Source organism: Simochromis diagramma, unplaced genomic scaffold (assembly GCF_900408965.1).
Source record: "Simochromis diagramma unplaced genomic scaffold, fSimDia1.1 OVJJ01000514.1, whole genome shotgun sequence".
NCBI lineage: Eukaryota > Metazoa > Chordata > Actinopteri > Cichliformes > Cichlidae > Simochromis > Simochromis diagramma.
This window is the reverse complement of record NW_024387346.1, coordinates 2,799,189-2,823,149: the sequence shown is the minus strand read 5'-3', so window position 1 is coordinate 2,823,149 and position 23,961 is coordinate 2,799,189. Positions and strand designations below refer to the sequence as shown.

General features: G+C 39.2%; 1 protein-coding gene and 1 long non-coding RNA gene across 2 annotated transcripts; one reads left to right on the top strand and one right to left on the bottom strand.

The window, feature by feature from the left end:
- Nucleotides 1-1,754: 1,754 nt before the first annotated feature.
- Nucleotides 1,755-23,444, bottom strand: LOC120718336 (C-type mannose receptor 2-like). The gene is made up of 10 exons (XM_040006832.1): nucleotides 23,291-23,444; nucleotides 23,105-23,206; nucleotides 22,788-22,928; nucleotides 18,227-18,366; nucleotides 8,623-8,723; nucleotides 8,025-8,158; nucleotides 7,477-7,616; nucleotides 3,164-3,267; nucleotides 2,753-2,766; nucleotides 1,755-2,101 (listed from the first exon to the last, which is right to left on the bottom strand). Exons 1-10 carry the CDS (start codon nucleotides 23,358-23,360, stop codon nucleotides 1,887-1,889), a joined length of 1,161 nt encoding a protein of 386 aa, XP_039862766.1. The 5' UTR covers nucleotides 23,361-23,444; the 3' UTR covers nucleotides 1,755-1,886.
- LOC120718339 lies at nucleotides 14,510-15,565 on the top strand. Its single transcript, XR_005692451.1, has 2 exons — nucleotides 14,510-14,548; nucleotides 15,082-15,565. It is a non-coding gene; the product is annotated as an uncharacterized LOC120718339 (long non-coding RNA).
- Nucleotides 23,445-23,961: the final 517 nt, after the last annotated feature.

The window sequence follows — 23,961 nt, the reverse complement described above, 5'->3', positions numbered from 1 at the left end:
CAGAGTGACTTGTAGACAATGTTGGTTTTTTAGCCACTGGAGGTTTGGAAGGCGTAACTGGTAGTGGTGGAAATTCTTCTTCAACCATCTGCTCACACTCCATTTCTTTCATGTAGCTATGGTTGCTAGCTAGCATGCTATTTGCATGTGGTTTGCCTGAGTTACTCAGCCTTTTCTGAGCAGATTTCGACATGTTGTTGTTATTAAATTTGGATTCAGATTTAGCAGGTTTAGTGTGCTGATCTTCAAAAAAGTCTTGGAAGCTAGAAAGACGTCAAATACAGGGAGTGCAGAATTATTAGGCAAGTTGTATTTTTGAGGAATAATTTTATTATTGAACAACAACCATGTTCTCAATGAACCCAAAACACTCATTAATATCAAAGCTGAATGTTTTTGGAAGTAGTTTTTAGTTTGTTTTTAGTTTTAGCTATTTTAGGGGGATATCTGTGTGTGCAGGTGACTATTACTGTGCATAATTATTAGGCAACTTAACAAAAAACAAATATATACCCATTTCAATTATTTATTTTTACCAGTGAAACCAATATAACATCTCCAGATTCACAAATATACATTTCTGACATTCAAAAACAAAACAAAAACAAATCAGCGACCAATATAGCCACCTTTCTTTGCAAGGACACTCAAAAGCCTGCCATCCATGGATTCTGTCAGTGTTTTGATCTGTTCACCATCAACATTGCGTGCAGCAGCAACCACAGCCTCCCAGACACTGTTCAGAGAGGTGTACTGTTTTCCCTCCTTGTAAATCTCACATTTGATGATGGACCACAGGTTCTCAATGGGGTTCAGATCAGGTGAACAAGGTGGCCATGTCATTAGTTTTTCTTCTTTTATACCCTTTCTTGCCAGCCACGCTGTGGAGTACTTGGACGCGTGTGATGGAGCATTGTCCTGCATGAAAATCATGTTTTTCTTGAAGGATGCAGACTTCTTCCTGTACCACTGCTTGAAGAAGGTGTCTTCCAGAAACTGGCAGTAGGACTGGGAGTTGAGCTTGACTCCATCCTCAACCCGAAAAGGCCCCACAAGCTCATCTTTGATGATACCAGCCCAAACCAGTACTCCACCTCCACCTTGCTGGCGTCTGAGTCGGACTGGAGCTCTCTGCCCTTTACCAATCCAGCCACGGGCCCATCCATCTGGCCCATCAAGACTCACTTTCATTTCATCAGTCCATAAAACCTTAGAAAAATCAGTCTTGAGATATTTCTTGGCCCAGTCTTGACGTTTCAGCTTGTGTGTCTTGTTCAGTGGTGGTCGTCTTTCAGCCTTTCTTACCTTGGCCATGTCTCTGAGTATTGCACACCTTGTGCTTTTGGGCACTCCAGTGATGTTGCAGCTCTGAAATATGGCCAAACTGGTGGCAAGTGGCATCTTGGCAGCTGCACGCTTGACTTTTCTCAGTTCATGGGCAGTTATTGTGCGCCTTGGTTTTTCCACACGCTTCTTGCGACCCTGTTGACTATTTTGAATGAAACGCTTGATTGTTCGATGATCACGCTTCAGAAGCTTTGCAGTTTTGAGACTGCTGCATCCCTCTGCAAGATATCTCACTGTTTTTGACTTTTCTGAGCCTGTCAAGTCCTTCTTTTGACCCATTTTGCCAAAGGAAAGGACGTTGCCTAATAATTATGCACACCTGATATAGGGTGTTGATGTCATTAGACCACACCCCTTCTCATTACAGAGATGCACATCACCTAATATGCTTAATTGGTAGTAGGCTTTCGAGCCTATACAGCTTGGAGTAAGACAACATGCATGAAGAGGATGATGTGGACAAAATACTCATTTGCCTAATAATTCTGCACTCCCTGTAGGTGTTATAAAACTGCTTTATATCTTTCTAGTGCTGAGAGCTAGAAAAAATACTCCTCTTCACGCCGCCATCTTGCTCGGCCCCCGGAGTACGCATTTGAAGTACACTTCGAATTGGGACAGCCGTCGTCGCGTGGCGGTGACGTAATCGCACTCAAAATGCATACATCAAGCGTGCAGTCTCTTAATTGGGACACAGCCACTGTCATCTCATTGGAGGGCCTCTTTAGTGACAAACAGGGGAGAAACGAGACACCTACAGTAACAACACAGATGAAAACAATGTTCAAATCAGGGGAAAACAGATGCAGGAATTAAAACTCATGCAGGTCAGAAACAGACATTTGTTTCAAAGTAAAACAGTAAATAAGGAAAATAATAAACACAGACATGACTATAAACACTCAACTACAAAGAAATATGAATCAGTGAGGAACTGAGAAACCCTGCAGGAAGTAAAACTAGACTTGAGTCTTGAAACAAATATAAGGATCACAAACTGACAGTTACCACCAGAACAACCATAAAGTCAAAACAGAAACACTCAATAAAACTAATAATAATGATAATAAAAACAATATCACAAGAAAAAAGAACAAAAACCAAAATTCAAACAGTAGAATAAAAATCAAACAGAAACCCAAAACTTAACCACTTATATATGGACAAAAAAACAAAAAATTGTATATAGGCCTTTTATGATAAAACTGAAATACAGAAGTACAATTATTGTAATCAAAGAAAAAACTGCAAAACATTGATGAATAGATCATCTTTCTGAATCAGTTGTTTTCCGAAACTTTTTCACAGATCCATTGATGAGAAGATGAACATGGACGATCAAACCATGTGTTTTTTTCAATTTCGACAGAAACACAGTCCTCATGTCCACCATTATTAGGCTCACCTCTTGCCCAGTACCTACCAGGTCAGTGACAGCAACATTATCTTATTATTATTAAGAATTATACAGTGTATATATATTATACACTGTACATTAAGATCACCAAATTTCAAAAAACACCTTCACAGACAAATAACAATAACATTTTTCTTTTCAGGTGGTTTTTAAACAGGCTTGCATAAAGTGTGCAGATGGCAAAACACACCAGCTCTGAACACAAGAATTGTTGTTGTTTTGACTGATATAATAACTTCTTTTGCTCCCACTTGGCCAGAACAAGTCATTAGCACACATCTTTACGCTATTAGCAGTCAACCACCGACATGTAAGCCTTTGTGTTTATATCTGCATGCATCTGTGGGTTTAACAAATTTCCTATGTAAAGAAATAAACTGAACCAAAGTGAAGACTTACGTCAGAATCTGTGGAGTCCCATCTACCCATTTCCATGATCCCTCCTGCTCTTTGTCATTTAAACCAATCCAAACTTCTGCTGTGGTGACCGTAGAGAGGAAGTACTGTTTAATATGAAGAAAAATCGTTTTATTTTACTTTAAAACCACATTTTTAGTCTGTGCCAGGGGTCGGCAACCTGCATGCGGCTCTTTAGTCCTTATAGTGCGGCTCCGCGTGGTTTGGAAAAATAAATTAAAAGTATTTAGGTGAAGTGTATTTTATTTATGTTAGTTCTTTTTTTTAACTTGTAGTTCTAAATTGGAAATTACTGTGATATTGAAATATAAATATAAAATTATATTCTATTCTTTTTTTCATCGCTCAAAATAAGCGTCACACTGGCGGAAGCCGGTATACCCGCCGAAACGCTGTGCATTTATCGAGACTTTCAACCCCAGGTAGGCCAATTATGGATCTTTGGATCCACATTATGTCAGCAGCTATTCTCCACCGTGAACTATGTTAAAAACAAACACCGCTCACACCTCACAGATGACAGTTTACAGTCCTGCGTAAAGATGAAAGTGACTTCCTACAGCCCTGATCTGCAGACGCTGTTCGGGAGCAGAAGTCCCATTGTAAACATACCACGGCAGACCCGACAATGTTTGTATGAACACGCTTTTCAGCATCTCTTTATTGACCACTTTTTACACATGGTTGCTGTACGCATAAGCATAGCATAGCATGTGCTATCTATGCTGTAAGCATAGATAGCACAGACGTCAGTGCAGTGTTGCCAACTTAGCGACTTTGTCGCTATATTTAGCGAGTTTTCAGACCCCAGTAGCGACTTCTTTTCTAAAAAGCGACTAGCGACAAATCTGGCGACTTTTTCTGGTGTCATTGGAGACTTATTTATGACGACTTTTTGACGTGAAAGGGGGTGTTGCTCTTACTCTCAACAAGCAGCGGTTGCTGCCGTGAGCACCTCACCCGTGCTAAAGCGCTCACGGGCGGAGGATAGTGCCACCAGAGTGCCTATTTCGGGTCACTTTTGCCGGTCGAAGCCCGGATAAAGGAGCAGGGTTGGAATTGTGACATTAAAAAACAATAATTGCTAAAATAAATTTAATTTGTAGTTCTAAATAAATTCTAAATGGATTTAGGACGTTTTTTGCTCACTTTATGTCTCTTCCACGATGTTATTTCTCTCTCCAACAACATAGGTTACAATTATATTAGCATGACCAATTATGCAAATTAGGTGATGACGTCATTTAGCGACTTCTAGCGACTTTTAGGACAACCAATAGTGATTTTCCTTACTGAGGAATTGGCAACACTGTGTCAGGGGCGGAGCGGGGGTGGCTTACTGGGCTTAAGCCCGGGTTGTTTTTTCAGAATCCCGGGGTCTTTCGGAGTGTAATTTTTTCATAGTTAGATGCCTGGCTGACAACTGTATAAAACAAAAAACTACACACAATATTCGAAACACAATTCTGTGGGAATTTACGACTGTGCGTAAATCCCCCCTAATATTGGTATGATCCGAGCTCAGACACTAAGCGGGCAGGGCAGCTGCTGCCTGCGAGTGCGCCGTTAGAGAAACGCAGCCAGGCAGACAGAGGAGAACTGAAGTTCGACCAGGTACCAAAGCAAATCATTCGTACTGTACAAATAATGTAAATATAACGGTGTATCACGAAAGACTGATATCAAACTGATCACTTGACCCATATTACGTTACTTGCTCTTGGAGTGAATCAACAAATGACGAAATGAAAAGCCGAACAACAACAATGCTGTTTCTTTAGAGAGTCTTAGCTTACATGTGTGTTTATTTCATATTTTCAGTTGTTACCCTCCACGGCTAAATAAATCGGTTTCAGTAATGTACTGATATACAAGAATGGACATAAGAGGGCTTCTTTCAAAGAAAAAACTCAGGTAGTATTTTATATATTATGCTTTGTATGTTGTTCAGTATATTTCTATGCAAAACAAGAGGAACTTCAATACACAGCAATATATTCACAGTTGAAACCAAATATTTACATACACTTTATGGAAAACACAAGAACATTTTTTTACTGTACAACATCAATTTAGAGTAAACTTGTTTTGTTTTGGATAAATAAATATTGAAATATCTTTTGAATTAGTTAAATGTCAGAATAAAAAGAGACAGAGCTGTCTATTTTTATCACTTTCATCAAATTTAGGAGCACATATACACTAAGTTTATTGTTAATTAATAAGAAAACTCCAGACGATTCCATTCTGAGCTGAAGAAGCTTCTGATAGGTTAGTAGAGTCCATGTGAGTAAATTGGTGGCACACCTGTGGATGATGTGTCTGTGAGCACAAGGAGGGAGAAAAAGGAGAGTGGAAAAGTACGCGTTGTCATCAAGCAGAAACGGGAGGTGAAAGCAATATAATAATAACCACTGCAGCCAAGAAGAGTGCCCGACGAGCCCAGTTGTAAGTAAGCTATTAAGACTCGACTGTACACCGTGTTCGTGTTTTCCTCCGAAACAATAAGTTCCGTTGGAGCAGCCTTTCAACGCCTCTCTCTGTCTCTCGCAAGCAAAGTTGACCCACACAACAAAGTAAAGCTATTTTTCGACTACGAGCCGGACACGAACCCCACATCTTAGCCAGAGGTCCCTTTACTACGGTTCGGAGCCGCGGACCTTCAGTAATAGTAAGGAATCATACAGCAATTGTACATTCATGTAGTTGTAAAAAGCATGATAATATATTAAGTAATCCAAAGTATTCAGAATACGTTACTCTCATTGAGTAACGTAACGGAATACGTTACAGAATACATTTCGGGGCATGTATTCTGTAATCTATAGTGGAATATGTCAGGTTTATATTATTGGATTGTCATTTATGCTTAGAAGTATTTACTCATATATGCTTAGAGCTTTATAATCAATTGCATGTTGATAGAGGTCTGATCCTTAGCAGTCTGTAAAGACTCTGTGTGCCTTCCAGAGTGTTCTGGCATACACACTCACATCTTGGGGTCACGAGAAGAGGTCGTACCTTCTTTTATTGTTTTATGGCATAGCAAACACAAGTATATCTGTTTTAGTCTAAGTGCCTTTTGTTTAGATGAACTGCTGGACTTCCAGACCAGCAAGTTTAGGGAAGTCGTTTATGGGGTCACATCTTGACCACACACACACACACACACACACACACACACACACACACACACACACACACACACGTTCACTGTTGCAGACACACACGACACATGTTCACATGTGAGTGTCTTATCTGTCGCATGATTAATGAGATGTTTGTGTAGCCACTGAAGGGCTGCGAGGGAAGGCCGGAGTTTGGAGTTGGCTTAGATCAGATAAGGAGCTTCTCCCCTTGTAGCAAGTTAAAGACAGAAAGGACTGTGGTCTTGCTTTTGTACACAAGTGACTGGTCTGTGAGTCAGCGGGGTTTAATTGTTAGACCCAACATGCAGTTTATTTTATCTAAGTTTCTTTTAAAAATCCAAAGCCAGCAATAATTAAAACTTTGAATTTTCTTTAATGCTTTGACACATTTTTGTGCAACACTGAAGATGCATTTCCTGACAGCTCACACAGCAAAACACTCACTCAAATCTCAATAGCAGTCATTCAACTTTGTAATTGATTTGTCATATGTTTTTTCAACAATCAGTATGTCATTGCCACCAAAATCTATTCATACTGTCTAAACAAATGTAGTCAAAATGTTAATATATTTTGTCAGTGGACTCATATTTTTACTTAAACATAATTTTTACTAAAACACATAGAATATCAGAACTGGAACTGTGGAAACCAAACATAGTACAATAGTATTCTGTAAGTTACTGGACTGCCTGTCACTCCTGCCCCTTGCCTTGCAAATGCTCTCTCCTGCAATGTATGCTGTATCCACTGCATTTGTTGGCATCATGATGATGAGCCTTTATTTGTCACTACAATGTTACACATACATGTTACCTGCAGTGAAACAGGACTGCAGGCATCTTTACCATATCCTGTTTTCCTTATCCTTGCTACACTGCCACATTTCCTTATTCTTCTTCCGCTTCTTCTATTGACAGGTTGTTTCCCCCTATACAATTTCTGTCTAAACAGATTTCTTTGATACACTCTAGAACATTAAACATGTTTTAAAATGCTCATACACATCATACATAATGATTTTTTTTACTTTATTTTGAATGTGTTAACACTTAAAAAAGGCTGAAATAAAAGGCTATTTACATTAAAAATGGTAGTTTGAATTTATTTACATCTCAATAACACATACATACATAAACACTGTACCTGTTCTTCAGGGCTGTCAATAACCATCAGATCTGCTCCTCTGTCTCTGCAGTCCTTTCTGGCTGCATCCCAGGAAGCAGAGCTTTCAGAGAGGAGATAGCAGCTATGGTTGAAGCTCCATCCTACAGGACATGTTTTATCTGGAAGAAATTACAAACAAATAACATTTCAGTTTATGAATGATCTTTTATGAACTGTATAACAATGAATTCTGTTTAATTAATTAAAATCCTCCAATGACTTGATCACAAAGATCTAAACAGTCTATTTACTTGCGTGTCATTATTTATAATATAGTAAAAATAATAGAAAACTTTTAATAAATACAACAATTTAAACAATAAACACCACAATAAAAAACTGTCAGAAACCCCAAACTTAACCACTTTCTGAAGTCTCCACTAAGGTAAAAGGAAAAAACAAATGTAAATTTTTAGCCACAACAAAACACATCATAATTATAAAAGAAAACAGATTAAAATCTAAAATTATAATCATAGATAAAACGGCAAAACATTTATGAATAAATGATCTTAAAGAAACTGTACTGTGGTTTGGTGTATGTTCGCAGATCCATTGATGAGAATATGAACAATAGAAATCATTCCAAAGCCCTCCCCCTGTATTGATATGAACACAGTCTTCTTCTCCACCATCATCAGGTTGGCTTATTCCCCAGTACCTAGCAGGTCAGTGACAACAACATTATTTTATTATTATTGAGGAAAAAATGAGTCTTTGGTGTTTGTGTGAGGAGTTTTGTCAGACAAATTTTCCATCAGCAGCTTTGAGTTTTTATAAACACACTGCACATTAAGATCACCAAATTACAGATAACAATGGAAATAATATATATTTTATTTTACTTTTTTCAGTACATGGTGTTTGTTAGACAGGACTATCCAAAGTATAAAGACAAACACATAAGCCCAGATTACACAGACATCTTGACTGATATAATAACTACTGCCTTGGCTCAGTGTGGCAAAAATCAAGTCATTTGCATGCATCTTTAAGCTTTGGGAAGCCGTTTGGCTCAACCAATATGCAAACTGAACAATCTGCATTCATCTGTGGGTTTAACAAATTTTGGAAATATTTTGGAAATTTAATAAAAGTAATGAACTGAACCAAGTGAAGGCTTACATCAGAGTCAGTGGAGTCCCATCTACCCATTTCCATGTTCCCTCCTGTTCTTCGTCATTTAAACCAATCCAAACTTCTGTGGTGACCGTAGAGAGGAAGTTCTGTTTAATATGAAGAAAAATCTTTTTATTTTACTTTAAAACCACAATTTTAGTCTATGCAGTGTTAGAGAATTGTGGATCAATATGGTTGTCATTGTGCAAGATGATTAGATAATTAGCAAGAATGCTCACCTCTGTTTTACACACACACACACACACACACACACACACACACACACACACACACACACACATGTTCACACAAAAGTTTCTTTTGTGGTGATCATAGAGAGGAAGGTCTGTTTAATATGAAGAGAAAACATTTCAGTTTTAAACCACAAGTTTTTATTTGCATATTTTACATATAAACTATGAAATTATTTTTATGTCATAGTTCGCATGTGAGAAAAAAACATAATGCGAGCAAATGATGTAATTTCACAGGCGCAGTTAAATTCATTGCTTCTAAATTTAAAGAAACCCATGCGCTTAGAATGTGCATAAAGAAGCCATCGCACACCAAGATTGTCTGCTTTGCATACACTGCTATTTGTTTGTAATTTGAAAAATTGTTCGCCAAATAGTTATCAACAGTTATTCATTTCCTTTGTAGCAGTGGAAATACACATAACTATCACTGGATTACTTTACTGCTGAACAAATCTTTTAAACTGTCCCCTTAATCTGGTGTACAACATAGCTCTTGTGATTTAGAAAAATCACTGTAATAAGAAGAATGCATCATTCCTAAAAGGAAAAAAAAAAGAACAACATTAAAAAAAGGAAAAAGTGCATAAACTTATTATTATAAAATGTAAATGAATGTAAACTGTGCCTATGATGCTGCCTTTGAGTGCACTTTGATCAGTCAAACACAGCTGTACACATCTGGCTGCAGAGCTTCACTGACTGTGGGTTCAGGCGCCACTGTAATTCATCTAAATAATATTAAAGATTCTCTGAACAGTCAATCTGTGGACAGGAGAGGAGGATGTTACAGGCTGTCTTTAGTAAGTAGCTCATTTGTCTGATCTGAACTAGTGTCTAATAAAACTTTTATCACTGTTGCTATAATTTTGTGTAAATCTAAAGGGTCTTATAGCTACTAACTAATCTCACAATTTCTGTTATTAATCAATATTAATTGTGATTAATCGCAATTTCTTGATCAATAGCCTGGCTGCAATTACATTTTTTCAGCTTTATATTTTAAGGTTGTAACAGACATTTACGCAATACAATGAAGTAAATGCAGAATAAACACAAAGAATATATGCTGACATTCAAAGTGAATTTTAATAGTTTTCATCAATCTTTAACACAGTGAAAACTTAAAAAACCTTCAAGGTCATCAACAGTTACTGAACCCAGGCCTAAAGGTTAAAGTGAATACCATAACAGAATACCATAACAATAAAGGGTGCACAAAACTCAGTATTTAAAACAGAAAAAGACACAGCTGAAAACCCAGAATGTTGAACATTTTCACTTAAAAAGGAGCAATTTGGCTTAGTCCTTCTTTGCACTAAGCCAGTTACTGAGGCAGACTATTCTGTTTACATTATCTGATGACAAAGAAGCACGCTTCTTTTGAATGATGTGACCTGAGAGTGAGAATAAGCTCTCACAAGGCACTGTGGTTGCAGGGGTTGACAGATACTTGTGTGCAATACATGCCAGCCTGGAATGTGCTCCTTCTCTCTTTAACCACCACTGTAGTGGACACTCTCCTACGTCAATTTTGGGCTCTGCTTTGTACAGATTCAGACAGCGGTCATTAGCGTCTTCCTCTGTATCTGAATCAGAAGAACCCAGCACACATGCTGGCAAGGTTCAAGTAGTTCTTCCAGCTTTTGCAGTCTGTGAAGCTCCTGGTCAGTCAACATGGTCACCTTGCTGTTTTGCTGAGCCAGGACGGTGGTCAGCACAGATTTGTTTCTCTGGATCCGCTTGATCATCTCTAGGGTGAAGTTCCATCTTGTTGCAATGTCCTGAACAAGTGGTTCTGTTTGATGTCCATGTGCAGCTTGCTGTGCCTTTGATTCCTGAGCGTTTGCTGGACTATGCTTAAAATGTCCAACAATCTTGTGAAATTTGGCCAGAGCCCTTTCAAATGTGCTGTCATTAAGAGAAACTGTGACCATTCTTTTGCAGAATGTGGGCCATGCAGGGCTGTGTTCAAATGGAAGTAGTCTGGCGGCTGCAACCATGTTATGAGCACTGTCGGTGCCAAGCGTGGTTAGTCCTGATTGTCCCTGATTTTCCAACACTCAGAAAATGGTCAGCACACACCTCAGCATAATGCCTCTCTTCAGTTTTACTCACTGTTAGTGCAAACGATTGTAAAGTCCAATCGTAATCAAGAAAATGTGCTGTGAGCCCCAAGTAATTATTGTTGTTCACCGAAGTCCAGTGGTCTCCAGTGAGAGCGACATTCCTTACTTGCACAAGCTTACTGGACTGCTGAGCCCTCTGGTCCTCATACAAAGCATGCAGTCTCGACACAGTGGCTCCTCTCAAGGGCGGATTGTAACATACATCTCCTGATGCAGCGCGAATGACTTCTCTCAGTCCATCATCTTCTACTATGCTAACTGGTCGGGAGTTTTTAGTTATCCAAATTTCCAAGGAATTGGTTAATTTTTCTCTAACATTTTTTGTTTTTCGTCCACGAGCACCATACTCCTGAAGCGTAGATTGGCGAGGTCCCGTAGAGGCGGATTCAGTTGGGTGTTTTGCTCTCAGGTGATACGCCAGTGATGAACTGCTTCTGTGGTACTTGAATTTAGCTTTGCAAACTGTGCACCTTACTCTCATTTTGTCCACAAGCCATCAGGAAACTTCTTAAAGAGAAACTTTCCACCCAAAAGTCCGTCTTCGTCCATGCTCGCATGTGTTAGCTATAGTGGCATGATATCACTTCTTTTTCTTCTAATCATTTCTATCAGGCCAAATGCCAGCATAGCACAATGCTGCCCCCTCCTCCAGAGCTGCTCATGAGTTTAAAGATCTTAGATTACAGGAAATTAAAAAAAACCCAAAACTGCGCTATAGGGATGGGTATCGAAACCCGGTTCTTGTCGAGAACCGGTTCCCACTGTTTCAATTCCTTGGAATTGTTTGCCATTTTTGCAAAGGATTCCCCTATTGATTCCAGTCGCCCCGAATGACGTCATCACGTTGCGGGGCGTCATTTACCTGGCAGGAAACATGACGGCTCAAACGCTCAAATGTTTGGTTATACTTTACGAGAACGGATGACAACAGGGCAACTTGCAATACTTGAAAAGTAGATATTTCATTTAGAGAGGAAACACTACGAATATGCAAAAGCATTTGCTCACAAAACACACGATGACCTTAAATGAATGTCGTGTTTTTAATTCTTCTCCGGACTCGTGAATCTCAACCCAGCAGCAGTGGTAACGTTTGCACGTCCTCTCCCGTTAATGCGACAGGTAAATAATCAACTAACAGTGCATATTATGTTAGCGCGATCTGCCTTATTACAAAACCTGCCATTACTGTGCATTTAGGTGACCATGATGAGAGAGACAGACAGAGTCTGGCTGGCAGTTCTCGCTGCAGTCTACCGGTAGCGTCTCCTTTCAGGCCAGGATAGACAAATGTCACCGAGCAGTGACTAAGTTTGTGGTCAAAGGCTTGCACCCATTTGCCACAGCAGATGCCCCCGATTTTCGGTAAGATAAGATAAGATAAGATAAGATAAGATAGAACTTTATTAATCCCTCTGGTGGGTTCCTCTGGGAAATTCGATTTCCAAAAAAGCACAGCACCGACAGAAGTTACAGAGTTACAGAATATTATATCTATATATATACACACACACACACACACACACATACACACACATATATAAATACAGAGACAAATATAAATAAAATATACAAGGGGGATAAATAGAATAAATAGGAATAAAAATAAAAATACAAGTGAATTGCACATTTCAAGTATTGAGGTCTATTGCACTGTTGACTATTTACAAAAAGTATTGCACAAGGTATTGTACAGTGAGGTGAAGAGGCACTACAGCTTAGTTGTTCCCCCCTCCTTTGTCCTCCTGTTTCCCCTCTCTCTCCCCTCCAGAGAGGAGTTAAACAGTCTGATGGCGTGTGGGACAAAGGAGTTTTTAAGTCTGTTAGTTCTTGTCTTTGGGAGAAGCAACCTGTCACTGAACAGACTCTTCTGGTTGTTTATGGCCGTGTGCAGAGGATGCCCAGCATTGTTCATAATGTCCATCAGTTTCTTTAATGTCCTTTTCTCTGCCACTGTCACCAGAGTGTCCAGCTTCATGCCGACCACAGAGCTAGCCTTCCTGATCAGTTTCTCCAGCCTGGATGAGTCCTTCTTTGCTGTGCTGCTCCCCCAGCACACCACAGCATAGAAAAGTACTCCAGCAACCACCGACTGGTAAAACATCCTCAGGAGCTTCCTGCAGATGTTAAAAGACCTCAGCCTCCTGAGGAAGTACAGTCGGCTTTGGGCTTTTTTATACAGGTGCTCTGTGTTGCATGACCAGTCCAGTTTATTGTCCACCCACAGCCCACAGAGGTACTTGTACTTGTTGACCACCTCCACCTCCTCCCCCTCTATCTGAACCGGCAGTGGACCTTCTCTGGACCTCCCGAAGTCCACAACCAGTTCCTTTGTCTTTGAGGTGTTGAGTTGCAGGTGGTTTGTGTGACTCCATGTGACAAAGTTCCTCACCAGACTTCTGTACTCCTCTTCCTGATCATCCCAGATACACCCCATGATGGCCGTGAATGTGTGAATGTGTTTAATTGTAGGCAGGGCCATTACTGGATATTCTTGTGTTTGCATTTCCACTGCTACGCATCAAACATTAACTGTTGATAATTTGGTAAGCTTTGTCTTTCAAAATGTAAACAAATACGGACACAAGCAGCGCCTATGTCACTTTCACTGTGAAACTGAATTTAACGCAGTAACCTGAAGTGTCCATCAAGGTGACCAATCACATTAGGACCACCCTTCTCCTTTGCACTACTGCACCCCATCAGTCAAAAATGAGTTGATTTGCACAAGCAGGATTTCTCTCCAAGCACAAAGAGCTAAACACAAGGGCGTGAAACAGCAGCACTGTTTTACTGAAGATAAATTTCACAACAACAAATATAGTAAATCACTCTCGTTAACCTGCAGCATGCTGTAAATCTTTTTCAACAATCAATAAATCATTGTCACCAAAAACTTGTTGATGCTGTCTAAACAAGGTGATCAAGATGTTAATATATTCTCTCAGTGGTGTTACAGCCCTGGCCATATACAGAATAAGGGCGTGTCAGTATGTCTGTATTGTTTTTTATATGTGTGTACTGTGCCTTTAAGAGTCTAGGCAGGCCCCTCCTTGGGTGAGCTGTTTTGGGTTGGCTTTAACCTGGCAGCTCCTAATTGGCCCCACTATTATGGGCAGAAATCTGTGCCATCAGAAACTGAATTTGAATAAGTTCAATTTGAATTTGAATTGCTCAGATTGAATCTGAATTGTAACTTGAATAAATGCTTTTGAAAACTGAATTTGAATTAGTCTAAATTGAAATTGAATTTATACTTTGAAAATGAATTGATTTGCTTTGAAACTGCATTTTATCCTTTAAAAATTCAGCTCTCGAATAATTTCAGTTTCACTTCTCACCATTCAGTTTCAGTTCTACAATTCAATTTCAGTTCCAAAATTCAGTTTTTTGGAACTTACATCCGGTTCCGGTTCAAGCGCAGATTAATAGAACTACGTTTTACTAGCGGACCGAAAGTGTTACTGACGGGAATCTACAGCGTCTTGAGCTGAATTAAGACTTCAGAAGTCATCCGTCATGTCGAATGACCAGCGGATAAACTCTCAGGTTGGTAATAAATGTATTACATGTATAAGAACAAGCGTCATGTTAACAAATGATAGCCGTAAGGTAACTTTTATGCTTATTGTAGCTGTTAGCTCAAAACGCTAATTTAGCGTAGTTTGCCCTGAATTCAGCTTTGACAAACAAATATGATCGACTGTTTCTAGTAGAATTCCAAAGTTGTCATCTTGAACCCTCTCAGAGTACCCCCTCTGTATGCTTGCAGAGACCCCTACAGTAGAGAAACATGCAAAACGGTGTCCAAACCTTTGTATTTTAGCTTTATTTATGTCTTGTACAGCATCCCAACTCTTTAGCTAACTTAATAACTTTAGCTAAAGTGAATAGTTAGTCTAATTCATTAGTGCAGCATTACTGGATCACCTCTGTTTGAAGTGATATAATATGATATACAACTATCAGTGTTTAACTACCATAATAATTCTTAGGGTATTTTTTTTAAACACACTGCTCCATTAATATGTTTGACAGGCTGAAGTTGTCGGGTCACCTCCTAAATCGACCATCTTTTACAGGTGTTTTGTGCCAGAAATGGAGTGTCCACTGAAGACTGAAGATACTGAATCTCTACGCCTTGCCATTGATCCCTCTTGTGCCTTCATCTAGACAAGAGACATTAACTTAACCACTCTCATATGCTCTGTACCTACATCACCTTCCCTGACAGTCGTAGCTTGGCTCATCTGAGGGTGAAATTATAAGAATGTGTTATTTTGCAAAGTGCTCTCTCGGGTTCCTAAATAAAATATGGCATTGATGTCATTTCTTTTGAATTAATCCCTTCTTCTGAAATATAAGAACATCTCCTGGTTTTAATGGCACTTTGGATTTCTTTACTTTCTGTTCCACTTCCAAACCCAAATAGATGCTGACAAGCTGACACAGTAACATGGAAGAGGGAAAGACGTTGGAAAGGACTACTACAAATAAACCTAATGCCTAACAATGAAAAATGTAAAATAAGAACAATAATAATAATAAAGATAAAAGATGAAGTAACAAGTTTTTAGTTTTTTGTTTATTCCAAATGATCATCCAGATGTCTGTGACATGTGATGACAAACACCATAATGGAAGGCCTTAGTCATCACATGCTTAAACTCATCATATAATTTTGCATATGCTGAACAGGCAGTCAGACATGCTGTAACTGTGTGGTAGAAAACAGCATGAACACCATACGGCAGGGGTCTCAAACTCCAGTCCTCGAGGGCATGGAAAAGTTGCATGACACCGGCCCTCGAGGACTGGAGTTTGAGACCCCTGTCATATGGAATATGACAGGTGTGGTTGAACTGCATGAAGACTCTGCAGTTTCTCTTCTCTTCTGGCAGGACAGGAATGTGGCCTTGTCCTGTGAGCCACTGTAAGGATGTACTTAGAGTAGAACTGGACTGTCACCGGCCTCAGGCTCTTCACCCTTTTCAAAGACAAAGCAGTCATTTAGATAAAATATTAGATATTGTTTACCTGTAAATGCACAAAGAGAATTTAGAAATGTAATTATTGTCAAGAGTGAACAAGCACTGATAGTGTAATCTACAGCTGTGGCCAAACGTTTAGAGAATGAGAAGTGTTGTTTGCTTATTTACAAAGTTTGCTGTTTCAGTGATAGTTGTATATCACATTATATCATTTCAAACAGAGGTGATCCAGTAATGCTGCACCTAATGAATTAGACTAACTATTCACTTTAGCTAAAGTTATTAAGTTAGCTAAAGAGTTGGGATGCTGTACAAGACATAAATAAAGCTAAAATACAAAGGTTTGGACACCGTTTTGCATGTTTCCCTACTGTAGGGGTCTCTGCAAGCATACAGAGGGGGTACTCTGAGAGGGTCCAAGATGACAACTTTGGAATTCTACTAGAAACAGTCGATCATATTTTTTTGTAAAAGCTGAATTCAGGGCAAACTACGCTAAATTAGCGTTTTGAGCTAACAGCTACAATAAGCATAAAAGTTACCTTACGGCTATCATTTGTTAACATGACGCTTGTTCTTATACATGTAATACATTTATTACCAACCTGAGAGTTTATCCGCTGGTCATTCGACATGACGAATGACTTCTGAAGTCTTAATTCAGCTCAAGACGCTGTAGATTCCCGTCAGTAACACTTTCGGTCCGCTCGTAAAACGTAGTTCTATTAATCTGCGCTTGAACCGGAACCGGATGTAAGTTCCAAAAAACTGAATTTTGGAACTGAAATTGAATTGTAGAACTGAAACTGAATGGTGAGAAGTGAAACTGAAATTATTCGAGAGCTGAATTTTTAAAGGATAAAATGCAGTTTCAAAGCAAATCAATTCATTTTCAAAGTATAAATTCAATTTCAATTTAGACTAATTCAAATTCAGTTTTCAAAAGCATTTATTCAAGTTACAATTCAGATTCAATCTGAGCAATTCAAATTCAAATTGAACTTATTCAAATTCAGTTTCTGATGGCACAGATTTCTGCCCATACACTATCAACAGGCTGTTTTTTTTTTTTAAATAAAAACCTTTATCCTTCATAAAAAAAGTTCTTAAAAAATTTAAAGAGATTTTGCTGATACACTTTAATTCAGCAAATGTAATGTAAAATAACCATATTCATCATGGTTTTTTAACTTTATTCTGATTGTGTTAACGTTAAGAAAAATGTTCATTTTTTAATAGTAAAACTATTCACCAAATAAGAAAAGAAAAACAGAAAATGTCTTTTAGTAATAGGATAAGATGGCCCCAACTGACAGCGTGCTTAGTGAATACCTCAGGCAGCAGAAACCCATGGAAGAGGAGGAAGGCGAGGAACCATTATGGAAGGACAGGCCCCTCCATGGCATGTACCACCGGCAGATAGCGGAGGTGGCTGATATCCAGAAATGCTGCCATTGGCTGGACAAAGCTGGACTGAAAAACAGCACGGAGGCTCTAATCATGGCAGCACAGGAACAAGCTCTGAGCACAAGATCCACAGAGGCTGGGGTCTATCATACCAGGCAAGGCCTCAGGTGCCGGCTATGTAAAGATGCCCCTGAGACAATCCAGCACATAACAGCAGGGTGCAAGATGCTAGCAGGCAAGGCATACATGGAACGCCATAACCAAGTGGCCGGCATAGTATACAGGAACATCTGTGCCGAGTACAACCTGGAAGTCCCGAGGTCAAAATGTGAGACGCCCCCAAGGGTGGTGGAGAATGACCGAGCTGAGATCCTTTGGCACTTCCAGATACAGACGGACAAAATGGTGGTGGCTAACCAACCGGACATAGTGGTGGTAGACAAACGGAAGAAGACAGCCGTAGCGATCGATGTAGCGGTTCCAAATGATAGCAACATCAGAAAGAAGGAACACGAGAAGCTCGAGAAATAGCTCGGGAAGATGATGGAGGGTGAAGGTAACAGTGGTCCCAGTTGTAATCGAAGTCCTTATATATATATAATTACAGGTGAGGATCAGGAGTCCCAAAATGAATTAAAAAAATACATCATTAAATGATTTATTAAATGTTTTAAATAGATGAATAGGCATGTAATTAATTACTTAAATATTTATTTATTTATTAATTCCAATTTTAATTAATTAATGAAACATTTAATTAATTATTTAATGGTGTGTTTAATTAATTCATTTTGTCACTCCTGGCATTTCATATACATAAACACTGTACCTGTTCTTCAGGGCTGTCAATAACCACCAGATCTCCTCCTCTGGCTCTGCAGTCCATTCTGGCTGCATTCCAGGAATCAGAGCTTTCAGTGAGGAGATAGCAGCTATGGTTGAACTTACTCCATCCTATAGCACATGTTTCTGGAAGACATTACCAACAAATACCAGTTCAGCAAGTTACTGAATTATATTTAAAGAACTCTATAACAATGCTCATTTGATCTGTTCAATTAATTGGAATTTTAGTACTTCAATAGTTTTGCTTTTATCAATCACACCAACAAGAACAGTAAAGCCTGAGGGACACATTTCCTGCGGGGAAATTAAAACAGAGTGGACTGTGTGAAAAAATAAGACAATGAAAACACTCTAGACAAATTTGTGTAACCACTTTGTTGGTGGAAGTTGGACCCAGATCCAGTTTATCAATGGTGTGCTTTTTTATTTGTTGTGATCAGTTTCATTTCTGATACTAAACTATTATTGTCTTGGCTGGAATGACCATGTTGCTGATGAGACTGCCCACAAATATTATGACTGCATCGTGGTCAGAACTGTTGTATTAGCACCGTGACAGACTGGTGACCTGACCAGGCTGTACGCTGACTCTCACTCCACAGCAGCTGGGATAGGCACAAAACCTTCCAAGACCCTGAACTGGATAAGTGGAAGACAATGGGTAGATGTGTCTGTTAACCCACTTTCAGGCCTTTTGTTCACACATTGATATCTAAGGCAGTTTTTGAACATCTAAAAACATTTTAGAGATAAAAGACTGAAATTTTCACAGACCTTTATTACCAGCAAAATAAATCAGAATCTGTAATACACCAAAAAAGTCTTGACTAGTTAAAATATGAAAAAAGTCCAGCACTCCTGCAAAGAAAAGTGCTTGTATGAATGTTCGACTAGGTCAGGGGTAGGGATGGGTATCGAAACCCAGTTCTTGTTGAGAATTTTTGCAAACGATTCCCTTATCGATTCCAGTTGCCCCGAATGACGTCACCACGTTGCGGAGCGTCATTTACCTGGCAGGAAACATGGCGCCTAAGCGGCTCAAATGCTCAAAAGTTTGGTCATACTTTACAAGAACGGATGACAACAGGGCAACTTGCAATACTTGCAAAGTGGATAGTTCATTTAGAGAGGAAACACTACGAATATGCAAAAGCATTTGCTCACAAAACACACGATGACCTTAAATGAATGTCGTGTTTTTAATTCCACTCCGGACTCGTGAATCTCAACCCAGCAGCAGTGGTAACGTTTGCACGTCCTCTCCCGTTAATGCGACAGGTAAATAATCAACTAACAGTGCATATTATGTTAGCGCGATCTGCCTTATTACAAAACCTGCCATTACTGTGCATTTAGGTGACCATGATGAGAGAGACAGACAGAGTCTGGCTGGCAGTTCTCGCTGCAGTCTACCGGTAGCGTCTCCTTTCAGGCCAGGATAGACAAATGTCACCGAGCAGTGACTAAGTTTGTGGTCAAAGGCTTGAACCCATTTGCCACAGCAGATGCCCCCGATTTTCGGTAAGTGAATGTGTTTAATTGTAGGCAGGGACATTACTGGATATTCTTGTGTAATTGCTACAGAATAATTTATGTTATACTTTGTTATTGCTACAGAAGAATATTTATTTTATTATTTTACATTTACAATTTTTTTTTCCTGGGGACCCTGTGACACCCCATTGAAGAGCCGTAGGCTGGATCTCTTAAGATCTCACTGTTGGGTTTGTAAGGCCATGTTACTCCTAAATTTCTATCTTGTTGAAAGAGAAGATATAAAACAAAGTTCTAAGCTAATCGACCTTAGTGTTCTCCTTTTTTAAAAATAAGAATCGATAAAGAATCGAATCGTTAAACAAATACTTTTTGACATCTAAAATGAAGATAACACTGTATATATTGTTTTTTTACCTTTATGCTTTGTGTAAACAACTAAAGTTGTCACGGACCCGGCTCTGGAGGACTCGGGGGTCCGTGAGCAGTTTTGACTGTTGTTGTTGCTAGTATGATTATTATTTGGTGATGTGTGTTTTTCTCCACAATGCTGTGTTAGTCTGTGTCCCACTCGTATGTATAGACAGGGTGTGGTTGTGCACGTGTGTATGTCTGCGGGTGTGGCTGGAGGATGGAGCACAGCCACCTGCAGGCCTGATGGGTGTGGCCCTGCGGGAGGACTGGCCACACCTGTTGGTGATCAGGCTCGTCGGGGGAGCTACTTAGGAGAGTGTTGGAGCTCCCACTGGCGTGGGATTATTGAGTTATTGTACCAAGTCAGTGTGTCAGCATATGTCTGTGATGTTCGTATATGTCCGCTGAGGGTTAGTGTTGACGGCTGCTTCTATGGTTTCCCTGCAGGAGGAAGAGTGGTCCAGAAAGGCAGCACGCACAGGGAGTGCGGAAACACAACAGCGGGGAGCACGAGCACGGGCACAGACGTCGGAGGGAAGCACGCACACGGGGTTCGAGGGAGCAACAGGGAGTTATTGTGTTTACAGCTTTTCACTGTAAATAAAGAGCACTGTTTGCATCGCAGAGTCTGCGTTTTGGGTCCTCCTTTCCCCACATCCCCACGGTCTGCCAGCCAGACCATGACAAAAGTAAGTAAGTAAAGTTTATTTATTAACAGACAGGCAGTCACAAAGCGCTGTACACAAATATTAAAATAAACAATACAATCAATAGACATTATACACAATCTAAAAGATCAAATGTAAAGAATGTAAAGAATATAAAATACGTAGATCAACAAAAGGCTTGTTTGAACAGAAAAGTTTTTAACTGCTTTTTAAAAGAATCCACAGAGCAACTAAGGTGTGTGAAATCCATTAAGTTTTACAGAGAAAATCACATTTTGAACTCTTAAAGAAATATAACAAAAGGAAAGACACCCAGCTGAACTAAAATGATCCATGTAGCAAACAAAAACTGTTGTGAGACGCCACCCTGATATCGCCTTTGGAGCCTTGACTTGACTTTTAAAAAGTAATTGGGGGAAAAAAAGCACTGTGCTGCCAAAAAAAATAGATATTTGCAAAATTCTGCCTAAATATGTATTTTACCTGGTTAATGTGTGTGGCGGGGCGTGGTCTGCAGCGCTGCTGCAGGGGAGGCGGACGCACCTGAGCGGCACCCGCAATCACGCCTCGCCGCCTTAAAGTCTGTGCTCGCTCTGCTGTTGTGTTTTCGGGCTGTGAGCTGAAAAGCTACAGCCAGCTGTATGCGTACAGCAACCGTGTGAAAAGTGGTCAATAAAGAGATGCTGAAAAGCATGTTCATGGAAACGTCGTCGGGTCTGCCGTGATATGTTTACAATGGAACTTCTGCTCCTGAACCTCTGCGCACAGCGTCTGCAAATCGGGGCTGTACAAAGTCACTTTCATCTTTACGCAGGACTATAAGTTGTCATCTGTGAGGCGTGAGCGGTTTTTGTTTTTAACATAGTTCACGGTGGAGAACAGCTGCCGACATAATGTGGATCCGAAGATCCATAATTGGCATATCTGAGGTTGAAAGTCTCGATAAATGCACGCCGTTTCGGCGGGTACACCGGCTTCTGCGAGTGTGACGCTTATTTTGAGCGATGAAAAATAATAAAATATAATTTTATTTTTATATTTCAATACCACAATCTTCCAATTTAGAACTACAAGTTTAAAAAAAGAACTGAACACAAATAAAATACACTTCAGCTAAATACTTCTAATTTATTTTCCCTAGGTGAATGAGGCATGTTTTTAAAAAAAAAAAAAAAAAAAAAAAAAAAAAAAAGTGCTTTGACTGCTCAAGCACAGTAGAAAAGTGGTGTGTGTGTGTGTGTGTGTGTGTGTGTGTGTGTGTGTGTGTGTGATCACAAAAGCCATTAGATGTGTTCAAACTCTGAAACATAAAATTTGTATGTACATGTGTGATGGTCAAGCAGAATGCTCTAAAGAAAAAAAAAAAAATGTCTGACTTTAGATGGAATGACTGTAACTACCTATATTAAGGTCTATTTGTTGTAGGCTCATTAATTTATAAATGTAACTACAATTTCTATAAAGGAATCAATTTCAGCATTTTTGTACTGGTTTGATTTTGTGATGCGGTTGGCATCGGCAATGTTGCTACTACTGGGGTTAGGTTAACTGGTGAATCTAAATTGTTCATGGGTGTGAATGGTTGTGTGTTGTGCGTTTCTATGTGTTGGCCCAGCAATAGACTGGCCACCTGTCCAGGTTGTACCTTGCCTCTTACACTATGGTAGCTGGGATAGGCTCCAGTGACCCTGAATTGGATAAGCGCAAGAGAATGGCTGGATGGAAATAAATTAAATGAAATATCATCCAGCAACTTTCTTGGGTTGACTTTATGAATTTCGAATAATTTCAGTGAGTGCAAAGTCTTGAAGAGCCACAATCCCAAATGACAATGCATATTTGGTCTCTTAACCATTTAAGTTTAATTAATTTAAGTTAATTAAATTTCTTCTCAGTGAGAGAAAAGGAGAACAGTATTTGCTAGAGAATTGAATCACTGTAAAGACAACGGTAAATAAAAGGACTCACTCAGAAGCACTTTAAGCTCTTTGAGATTTTCAGAGAGGTTGGCACGCAGCAGGTCTCTTTCCTCAGTCATGACGGCAAGTTTTTTACTCACAGTGGAGAGATTTGCATTCAGGCTGTCTCTTTCCTCAATCATAATAAAGTCTGAAATAAATAAATTAGGACAGGCTTTTGAGACACAAAACATCTTGTGCATTCATACTTAGACTGCTTCTGATTTATTTTAAACCATAAAAACTTTGAACATTGCTTAGCTTGTCAAATATTAATTCAGCACTCAGTGGCAGTTTGAACAATTATTTATGAAGAATCAGACTCACAGTGGACACCATGAGTGACAAATCCAATAAGAAGTAAAACACCCAGCAGACTCCACAACACAATAACACCTAAATAACGATTCTCCTTACGGCTCTTTGGACCTGAAAAGAGAAGGGAAAAAAAAAAAAAAGACTGAATTATACAGCAGTAACAACAGCTGTTAAAATAAATCTATCACTTCCTACCTGTGTGATGTGTTGACAGTTTTGGGTTGTCTTGTTCAGCAGATTCAGCACTGGCAGAAATTTCCTCCATTGCTCACAAGCAGGCAAACTATTTCCTAAATGGTGAGATCTGTAGCTCAGCGCTTGTAACCTCAAATTATCAGTAGTTTCAAGTTCTTCTTTTTTTGAACTTCCGAGGATGTCACACATTTCAGATGTTGTTGATATGATTTTCACAGCACTAATTTACCAGTAAAAGTGGATCTGATCCTTTCTAAAGATAATTTTGTATATGATAGTCATATGAAAACTAATAAAAGTTAAATTTCTTTACGCAGTTTTTTTTTAAGAACTTTAAAGTTTCAGATTTCAGATTCATATAAAGAAAATGATCAGAAAGTTAGCAATTAAAACTTTAGGCTCCTGCCTAAGACCTTTAAGTTCTTATTTAGAAACTATATAGAAACATGCTAGATAGTATTTTTAATCAGTTTTTAAAGATGGATTATTTACTGTCATTGCTGCAGAGACATTTGTGTGATATGTGATTAAAAATAACCTCAACACAAGAATGAGATAATAACGTTACACATGAAAGTGCTAAAAGGGGAGAATTTCTTTCCCTCTCTCTCTTGCTTTTTAAAACATCCAGAAGCTTGTATAAACATTATAATTTCTTGGAAACAGCACAA

What these genes read in the sequence shown, in the direction of transcription:
- LOC120718336 (XM_040006832.1), bottom strand. Translation starts at nt 23,360, where the DNA reads ATGGAGGAAATTTCTGCCAGTGCTGAATCTGCTGAACAAGACAACCCA. An exon ending in ACTGTCAACACATCACACAG is followed by an intron (nt 23,207 to 23,290) that starts GTAGGAAGTGAT and finishes TTCTCTTTTCAG; the next exon opens with GTCCAAAGAGCCGTAAGGAG. An exon ending in TTGACAGCCCTGAAGAACAG is followed by an intron (nt 3,268 to 7,476) that starts GTACAGTGTTTA and finishes CATATTAAACAG; the next exon opens with TACTTCCTCTCTACGGTCAC.